This window comes from Arachis ipaensis, chromosome B07, assembly GCF_000816755.2.
Source record: "Arachis ipaensis cultivar K30076 chromosome B07, Araip1.1, whole genome shotgun sequence".
Taxonomy (NCBI): Eukaryota; Viridiplantae; Streptophyta; class Magnoliopsida; order Fabales; family Fabaceae; genus Arachis; species Arachis ipaensis.
The window spans coordinates 9,567,773-9,577,301 of NC_029791.2; the positions used below are offsets into that span (position 1 = coordinate 9,567,773).

The window sequence follows — 9,529 nt, forward strand, 5'->3', positions numbered from 1 at the left end:
CAATTCAATCATTTATATAATATTTGCTTATATAAATTAGATAGAATTCTCAAAAATCACTCACTATTTAGTATTTGCAACCAAATTTTTTCAGAATTCAATGCAACCATCATAGAAGAACAAAAAAAAGCTAAAATAGTAAAAGCTTCATAATCTAACAACTTTCCTTAAATCAAACAATCCAACAAAAAAAATAGAATCATAAAAAAAATTCTGAATTAAAAAAATATCCTAAATTAAAACAGAATTAAAAAAAATCCTAAATCAAAATAGAATTAAAAAACCTTGAATCGAATACCGTCTGGTGCGTGCTGCAACTGTGCGTGGAGAACAATGACGGCTATTGGTGCGTGGATGACAACGGCAACTGTTGGTGTGTGGCACCATGAAGGAGGACGGAGAGAGAAGCGCTTCGAGGATGGGGCAGGGAGAGGAAAGGGTCGCACCGCCGCGGGACGCGAGTCAGGGTACTGTGGGGCGGCGTTGATGGCGAAGAAGAGGGAGGAACTTCGTCATTGTCAAAGGCTAAGAAAGTGAAAGGAGATTCGATGCTGGGAGAGTGGGAGTGGGGATGTTTCGGCATTGTGAAGAGTGAGACTGTGGAAGAGATCCTTTGGAGGCTGTTGGTGGCACCGGCACTGATAGAGTGGGCTGCCGGAGGCATGGTTTGGAGGAGAGAGAGAGAGAGAGAGAGAGAGAGAGAGAGAGAGAGAGAGAGGGAAAGAAATTCTCGAGTGATTGTGCTTTAAAGGTAGAATGGGGTGTCAAGTTTGAAGTTTGAAGTTCCAAATTAGATCTTGCTATTGTCTCTGCCGAAGACCAATGTGGTTGCCCAGTTGACTGCCACGTAAAACCTGTTCCTCCAGCTTAGTACACGTGTCAAGTAAGCAGAACGCCATATTAGCCAGCTGACAAAACCAGCCAGTGAGACCCCCTTTGAAGACTGCATTTGGAAGATATACAAACATGTTACATTGCACTGCAGTGAATGATACCTATAGTTGATGATAGATAAATCATGGATTCACCTTTGACTGGCGCAGGTCAACGAGGGCTTTATAGCCTCCTACTGATGCCATGCTGCCAAGATGAGTGTACACAAAAGGGTCTCCAAGAGGGATGCTCTTAGCAGAGAAAGCCTTCCCTCCATTTTGTTTTCCCATCTTGTTGAATAACTCCACTAGGAACTTCCCTTCCCTTTCAGCTACCTGCATTCATGCAAGCATTTTTAGCCTGCCGTTGGATTTACCGGCGGATACATCCAACGGCAATGTATTGTACTTGACCAAAACATAACGCTGTGCTTTACTGGTGGATAAAATCCGCCGGTAATTCCGACGGTAATGATCGCGCCAATTTTTTTTTCTTTCTCTCTAATTATTACCGTCGGATTTAGCGTCAAAAAATCGAATCCAACGATAACTTTTTTATCTGACGAATTTATTACTAAATCCATCGGTAAATTCGTCAATAAACCCAACGCTAACTGCTAACACTAAATCTGATGGTAAATCCAACGGTATTCAACATTTTTCTTGTATTGTTGGATCTGCTCGTCGTTCTTGGGTAAGATTTGCGTTTTCTCTCGTTCACCCATCTTCTCTACCACTATTGCTTATGCAAGAATCGCTAGTGTCCTATACTTCGTATAGCGTGTGCCTTTGTTTGTGTTTTAGATTATCCATTGCCTCTCCTTTTTTCGATTTGCTCTATCTCTTTCTCTTTTCTTTGTCATCATCTTCTTTTTTTTCTCTCCTTCTATTTGCCTTTCTACTTCCACCTCTGTTTCCAACTGTATCTCCTCCTTTAGTTTTCTATTTTTTTTACAAAAAAACAAAAATTATATATTTAATTTTTTATTTAACTTTTGATTAATATTTGATAAAGATAGTTGTCTTGCTTTAATTAAATTTGTTTGTGTAATAAAAAAATGAGAATGATGATGATTTGAAATGAAATTGGAAGAGATAAAAATTCAGTAGTGATGATGAGAGTGTACTGTTAGGAGTGTGTAATTGTATCTTAATTATTATTAGTTTTATCAAACACAACATATAAACATAAATTTTATGTGCTTATACTTTTAATATTTGTGTTTTTATGTCTATATTCCATTTTGTACATCAACAAAGAGAAGTCTAGCAACACAATTAAAGTATTTACCGTCGAGCATTATGATTAATTTTTCATTGACTTGTAATAAGTACTTTTGTTAAAAATGATTTTAATTCTTTTTATATCCAATACAAAACTTGTCCAACATTCAATTAATAAGAAAGGATGAATCTCTTTCTATTTAGTCACACACTAGTATTAAAAACACCATTTTTAATACTTATAACTTATTATAGGAGAATTACGCTATAAAAGATTCAAAGGTGGCCTTTGAAGCTGGTTGAATGGCTCTACTATATCCCAATTGAATTTGATAGTGAATTAACACAATATCTTATCCGTTAATATCTTTCACATAATACAATTCAAAGTAGAAAATAAAAGGGAAAAATGAAAAGAAAAGGAGTTGGTAGCGACTCTATTTCATAGACTTAATAGAGAAACAAACATTATTATGACCAAAGGTGGGTCTCTCTTGTGTGTGTTACTGATTTGATTTCTTGACCCTCTAATCAAAAGTAGGTTATACCTGCAAAAACCTTTAATTTACTCCTAAGATTCAAAATCTGCACGTGGTCCTACATACTAATTTCATTATTATATTACTTTATTATAATATTAAGATTGATTATGAGTCTAATCAAACCTGTTTTGATCCGACCACGTACACTCCTATTCTTGGCTCATGAGATATTCATATGTGTGAAAAAAAAAATTGCCTTGACCAACTTCTATAAATTAATTTTCTATGTGACATAGCCTCTAGAAGCCAAAATTGCTTAAGGAAGCACACTTTGTCAATATCAGCAACTAATTCTAACTTATTCATTTATATATAATAATTCTTTATACTTGCCCCTTATTTTCAACTTTCTTTGCTTCTTTCATTCTTCCACCACACAATAATACAAGGGAATAATAAATATATAAAATTCTATAGGGGAATATTCGAAGCATAAAGAAAATAATTAGGGCAATATGATAAATTAAATAAATATAAAGATAAATGAATGAATAACTATATTATCATTTCATTCAAAGAACATAGCAAGTCAATAATGCGATATATATTATAATATGAATCGTGCGAAAAAGTGAAGCAGCAATGATGAAAGATTTAAAGTTATAAAAACATTCTCCAATAAAAAAATTTCTGTACATTATGCATGAATAATATAGTTTTTGTACCATCATTAAGCATTATTTTGTATTTAGTTTTTTTTTCCTTAAAAAAAGATTTGTTATGTCATTTAATATCGTCATGAAAAGAATGAACTCCCCCAACAAGAAAAGAGAGAAAAAGTGCAAAAGAAACCCCAAAAACACGTTCTGGAAATTTAAAGTAAAAACACAGCTAAGAGAAAAAAAAAAGATTAAAAGAAAAAAAAAATCAATAAATCAAGTGAGAATGGTCCCATATACACTGATACACATATTGACTTCCCACCATAAAGGCATAAACAAACAAAGCAGAAAAAGAAAATTTAAAAACAAAAAAGCAAGAAAAATCTTCATGTGACGTGGACATCACATCCTAATACCATTTGTCGAATTCCATGCAAATAATAAGGTAACGATTGTTTTTGGACACTAAAATTTAAAATTAAAGAATTGAAACTCAATATTATATTTAATAATTANNNNTATTTAATTTAATCATCCTTTAAATTAAGATTCTTATAAATATAAATATAAATACTTCATTAGATGACAATAAATAGAAACTGAATTACAATCAAACTCTTTATATATTTTGCCTATAAATTATATATACTATAAATGTAATAGGGAAAAAGAGCTCTTCAATGATTTTTTTATTATCAATATTAATCATCATCAAATGTGTTTTTCTTTTTATTATTATTTTAAAGGTTTCTAAAAAAAAGTATGGTTCTTATTAGCAGAAATATCATTGTCAAATAGTAATGGAGAGAGTTTAACTATAGTAGTATTTATGTACGAGGATATGTCATTAGTAGTATTAAATGATGAAAAAATTGGTAGAATAAATTCAAAATAAGATTAGTCTCACCAATAATTAACATAGAATAATCAGTATATACTTTAAATGACTTAAAGTTGTTAGTAACTTGATTTCTAGTAATTTTATTACCATGCAAACAATTCAACTTAAATAAATAAATAATATAAAATTTAATTTAAAAAAAAAAATCAAGAGCTTCTTTCTCTCTCGTTGTTTCTGCTCGTTTTCAAAGCTGGTAAGAGTGTAAGACACAAGCACCCTTCATTTAGCTTAGGTTACTTTTACAACACTTTCGAGCATGCACATCACAAACCATGCGTGTTATTACATTCTTACCCTTCACTCAACCCTTAATTCACGTGTTCCTACCCCGTTCTTCTTCTTCTTCTTTTGGCTCCACTTTCACATTCCTCTGAACCTTTCTTGCTTCTTCAATTCGCACTTTCCATGGCGGTTTCAAACGGAATAGAAGTAGAAGCCGTTCTCCACTTCCTCAGAAAGAACGGTCTCTCTCAAGCTGAATCCGCACTCAGGCAAGATATCATCGACAAGAACGGAGCTAGTAGTGATGAAAACCTTCTTCGATCCTTCGATTACGAGAAGTTCTTCTTTCCAATGGTTCCTCCTCCGCCACCGCTCAAGCTCCGATCCTTTTCTCTCCTGCCGGAGGATCGTGCCGGTGCCGCCGCCGGAGCTTCCGGAGCCTGCTCTGTTTCCTCCGAGGATGACTTTGTTACTATAGCTTCATCTACTTCTCGTGCTCCTTCTTCAGGTTCCTTCTTTGATTTTGCATTACGTGTTCATAATTCGAACCAATTTTTGGTTTGTTATGGTGCTTAATTATCTGTGCTGATCCATGATCACTTTTTTTTTTTCTTTTTACTTTTTTTTTTCAAAGTAATGAGAAAAAAATCTTGAACAGTTAGTTACTTTACTCTGTTTTCTCTTTTTTTTTTTGTGATGCCACCGACGAAGACGGAAGTTTTGTTCAGTTAGATTTGTTTAGTTTTATGTTAGTATTATAATTATAACATAATTCAATTTTCTGTTGTACTCAGTGTTCCTGGTTCTTGTTTTATTGTTTAGATGATATGCACAATTTTTTTTTTCTCTTTTTTAATTACTATTAATATTATCATATGTTTCAACTAATTAAATTGGCCGTGCATGCAAATGAAATTCCCTTATTTTTGTCAAACTTTGTAAAATTTAGATATCCTTCACTGCATTTTGTAGTTTTATGAATGTGAATTCAACTATGTTGAAAATTTTAAATTACTCACTTCTCGTTGTTCATCACTGATTTATTAAGTCATATATGTATTACCAATTCATGAATATTCTGTTTTCCCTTTTGCTTAGTTGATTTCAATTTTCCATTCAGCCATACATGAGAGTAGAGCATCCTAAAACCTAGTGGTGTGATGATGAGCTCTTAAAGTACACTCAAGAGGATGAATATGAAGTATTTGACCTGAGAATTATACACAGAAAGAACAGGTTTGTTTTGGAGATTATCTTTTGTCCTACTTCCTAAAATTTTATTTCTGCGTGATATTCCTGCTAATGGTGTGGAATAAACTGATTTTGAATGTGAAGAAGACTAGGAATTGATGCCACTTTGTTGGATTTTGTTGATTTAGTCTGCATTAACTCTGTGCTGATTTTAATCCAGTAGTTATTTCTTGGGGAATATATATTTTTTATCTCCACGATTTGGACTAAATATTATGGAATCTACAGGACTGGATTTGAAGAAAATAAGGAGCTCCCAATTGTGCTGAATACAATCATCGCGGGCAGGTACTATATAACGGAGTATCTTGGTTCAGCTGCCTTCAGTAGGGTTGTCCAGGCTCACGATCTTCATACGGGAATAGATGTTTGCTTGAAGATTATTAAAAATGACAAAGACTTCTTTGATCAAAGCTTAGATGAAATCAAGCTTCTGAAACTTGTGAATAAGCATGATCCAGCAGATCAACGCCACATATTGCGTCTTTACGATTATTTCTACCATCAGGTATGCTTTTAAAGTTAACTATACAGGACTATAATATTTAAGAAAGCCTATATTCTGAGCAAGGAAACTTTATTTATCCTTTCTCATACTGTATTTAGAATGGTCTAATTGAAATTTATGATTAACATATCCTTCTATCTTTTCAGTTTTCACATCCTGTTTGATCTTAAATGTTAATGTTGAGTCTCTTATCTCAAATGGAAACTTCACAGGAACATTTGTTCATTGTAACCGAGCTTCTCCGAGCAAACTTATATGAATTTCAAAAATTCAACCAAGAATCTGGAGGAGAAGCATATTTTACATTGAATAGGCTACAGGTTTGTTCAATCAGACTAATAACTTTTGTGCTCTTCTTGATTATAACATAGCCTATCAGTTGCTACATAGTACATAGTTCATTCAGAAATTTAAACAAAATGGCTTCTTGTAAGAAATAGAGATGTGGTCAAAGAATAATTATCATAGTTATTTCATATCCTTCTTTGCAGCTCATTACTCGTCAGGTTTTGGAGGCGTTGCACTACTTGCATAACTTGGGAATCATTCACTGTGACCTGAAGCCAGAAAATGTTCTAATAAAAAGTTACAAAAGATGTGAGATAAAGGTTATTGATCTTGGAAGCAGTTGCTTTCAATCCGACAATCTATGCCTATATGTACAATCCCGATCCTATAGAGCTCCTGAAGTTATGTTAGGCCTTCAATATGACGAAAAAATCGACATATGGTCTCTCGGATGCATCTTGGCTGAGCTATGCTCTGGTGAAGTATGTTTTAATTTACCTATTAATATATTCTGAAATGGATTTTTCCGTAACTTTAACATAAGCTTAGGAATTTAAATCCTTTTTGAGAAATTCAGTAAGTTATGCAGTTTGGTAGGCTAATATATTGAGGGATAATTTATATTCAGATTATGATAAATTCTTTGTTATTGATTTATCCTGATTATTTGTGTCTTCTGTAGGTGCTCTTTCCAAACGATGGAGTTGTGATGATTCTAGCGCGTATGATTGGAATGCTTGGTCCTATTGATCTAGAGCTGTTGGTTAAAGGGCAAGATACACACAAGTACTTCACCAAAGAATATGATATTTATTATGTAAATGAGGTTTGTTTCCCATTGTTTTTTCCCTCCTTAGCTGCTTCCTTTTTTTGTCAGTAGGTTTACAAATTTCGTTCATTCATTCTTCTTCATGCTGGTGAATATATGTCACATTGATTTCTTTACTTGACAGAAAAAACAAAAATAAGTTCCCTTCTAGTTTCTAAGTGTATTAGATACATAGCAAGGATTTTGTTGACGTGATGCAGTACCTTTTTTCTGCATTTTCTTATGAGGGTTTATCAAATCTTATTATTCCACTTCTTGCTTAATTTCAAATACTGCTATGGCTGCATTTCAATTAAAATATTTCACAGTATATCAACAAACAATGCAAATTCAATACTAATAAAAGAAAATGTGGAATACCATTTTGGGAGAGAAAGAAATATACAGCAACTGAAAAGAATAAGCATATGTATTAGAGTAAATTACACTAGCTTCCCCTAGAGTTTAGGTAATATTATACACATGATTCCTGGATTTCGTATAACTTAACCTTAGAGAGGTTGGTGCCGTGTGTAATATCACCTAACTTTACAGAGTTCAGTGCAATTCAACAATAAAGAAGGAAAAGGAGAAAATGACCTTAAATACATCAACCAAATGGAATCCTTATTTTAAATTTTGATTTCAGTTTATTTTTGTTCTTTTTCTTTTTTAAACTAATCTTTGAGTGTCTCAAACAGGAGACTGATCAATTGGAGTACATAATTCCAGAGGAATCATCATTGGAGCAGCACCTACAAGTTTCTGATACAATGTTTATAGACTTTGTAAGATACTTGCTTAGCATCAACCCTAAAAGAAGACCTACTGCTAGACAAGCACTAAAGCATCCGTGGCTTTCCCATGTTTACAAGTCCAAATAGTACGAGTTATTTTTATCTTCTATTTTTTTTTTTCTCCCTGCATATAGGAAAGCTTGCAATCACATTTTTGGTTTGTTTGTAAGCAACAAGAAGAAAATTCACTTTCTCAAGATGTATATGTTTTGTTTTTGTTCCTTGTTGTAACAGTTTGTTCTTGTACAGAACTTGTGTCCATTGTTTTTTGCCTTCCATGGATGGGGAGGTTTGAGAATTTTACTAAAATAACATTTTTGTTTTACCTTTATTTTATTAATATTTTTTTTAGAAAGCTGAGTTCTCCTCAGCAGTGCCAATGTGCCATCAATTTCCAAGGATCAACTTTGCCTCCTCTTCTGCATGCCCATTAGAACTGCAAACCTGGGAGCTGCATTTCATTACGGTAAATAAGCATCCAATACAGCCTAATTTTCATGTCACCTGTTTTACTCTTACCTATTTCACATCATTTTAGGGACATATTTTAAAAATATTATAAAAAAATGTTTTACTAAAAGTTATTAAATAGATTTTTTTTACATTTTTAATATATTAAATACATTAAAAACTAAAAAAGATTTTATAACATATTCTTAAATGATACACGGACGGTATATTAAAGTCAATTTTTAAATTGTAAAAGTATAAGTAGACAATGAAAATACTAAATAATGTGAATAATGGATATATCGGATGTTCAATTCATTAGATGTACGGATGGTTATTCTAATATTAAAATTTAGGTGAGTAATTTGAGAATATAGTGTGTTTTATAAGCCAATTTTAAAATTTATTGTTCATGTTATTCAAGAATATTATTGATTACCTGACATAAATAACCATCTTTTATGTTATGTAATAAAGGACAAAGAAGAGACTATAGTTTGTCATCTTATCCACCATTACCATAATAGAATCCTTTCCTCGTGCCTTTGCTTGGACGAGGTCTTGCAGCGGAATTTAATACATCTTGATAATCTTAATAATATTATGTTGAAATAATATTTAATAGGATTGAGGTTTTGCAAAATTAATTTATGTATTTGGTTTTCTCTTTTTGAGATCCAAATATATTATATTTTCTTTTATTTATTATTATGAACTTCTTATGTTCATTTATAATATTTTTAAAAACGAGAATAAAAATAATTAAATATAAATAAAATTTTCTATAAGGTAGCGTTTGTTTCTAGAGACATGACAGAACATGACCTCTGAGACAGAGACAATAGAACGAAGACATTAAAAGTTATTGTTTGTGTATTGTGTTTGGATATGATGTACAAGAAAGTAATGTAATGTCCAGTATTATGTTTGAATACACATGGACAAGACTAAAATATTATATGAAATGACTAAAATAACCATGTGATTTCAAATTTTCTGGTACAAATTAATTTAATAGAATGAGAGTACGTAGGAGGATAGATAATGGGAACTTGAAAAAAATG

At 32.3% G+C, this 9,529-nt stretch overlaps 3 protein-coding genes across 10 annotated transcripts in view; 2 read left to right on the forward strand and 1 right to left on the reverse strand.

Annotated features, from left to right (window-relative positions):
* LOC107607998 (internal alternative NAD(P)H-ubiquinone oxidoreductase A1, mitochondrial-like) lies at positions 715-1,227 on the reverse strand. Its single transcript, XM_016309891.2, has 2 exons — positions 1,029-1,227; positions 715-943 (listed from the first exon to the last, which is right to left on the reverse strand). The coding sequence occupies exons 1-2, from the start codon at positions 1,212-1,214 to the stop codon at positions 791-793; spliced, it is 339 nt and encodes a 112-aa protein (XP_016165377.1). The 5' UTR covers positions 1,215-1,227; the 3' UTR covers positions 715-790.
* LOC107607991 (serine/threonine-protein kinase spk-1) overlaps positions 4,320-9,529 on the forward strand; it is a 57,322-nt gene continuing 52,112 nt past the window's right edge. For 4 of the 8 annotated variants that reach the window (XR_002351110.1, XR_002351109.1, XM_021107280.1 and 1 more), the window contains exon 1: positions 4,329-4,871. Coding sequence is in view for 6 of the 8 variants with exons in the window: in XM_021107280.1 (XP_020962939.1) it covers positions 4,547-4,871 (325 nt within the window). In the remaining 2 variants the exon portion in view is untranslated. Of the gene's footprint in view, positions 4,872-9,529 lie in introns of all 8 variants that reach the window. The other 4 variants (XM_021107270.1, XM_021107279.1, XM_021107282.1 and 1 more) reach the window with 4 other exon arrangements.
* Positions 5,853-8,346, forward strand: LOC107607992. Its single transcript, XM_021107285.1, has 5 exons — positions 5,853-6,122; positions 6,335-6,442; positions 6,614-6,887; positions 7,093-7,236; positions 7,920-8,346. Exons 3-5 carry the CDS (start codon positions 6,831-6,833, stop codon positions 8,100-8,102), a joined length of 384 nt encoding a protein of 127 aa, XP_020962944.1. The 5' UTR covers positions 5,853-6,122; positions 6,335-6,442; positions 6,614-6,830; the 3' UTR covers positions 8,103-8,346.

Excerpts from the sequence above, each read along its gene's own strand:
- LOC107607992 (XM_021107285.1), top strand. The coding sequence starts at position 6,831 with ATGACGAAAAAATCGACATATGGTCTCTCGGATGCATCTTGGCTGAGC. Across the intron at positions 6,888-7,092 it reads CTTGGCTGAGCTATGCTCTG|GTGCTCTTTCCAAACGATGG; the intron begins GTGAAGTATGTT and ends TGTCTTCTGTAG. Across the intron at positions 7,237-7,919 it reads ATATTTATTATGTAAATGAG|GAGACTGATCAATTGGAGTA; the intron begins GTTTGTTTCCCA and ends TGTCTCAAACAG.
- LOC107607998 (XM_016309891.2), bottom strand. The coding sequence starts at position 1,214 with ATGCAGGTAGCTGAAAGGGAAGGGAAGTTCCTAGTGGAGTTATTCAAC. Across the intron at positions 944-1,028 it reads TTGACCTGCGCCAGTCAAAG|TCTTCAAAGGGGGTCTCACT; the intron begins GTGAATCCATGA and ends TTCCAAATGCAG.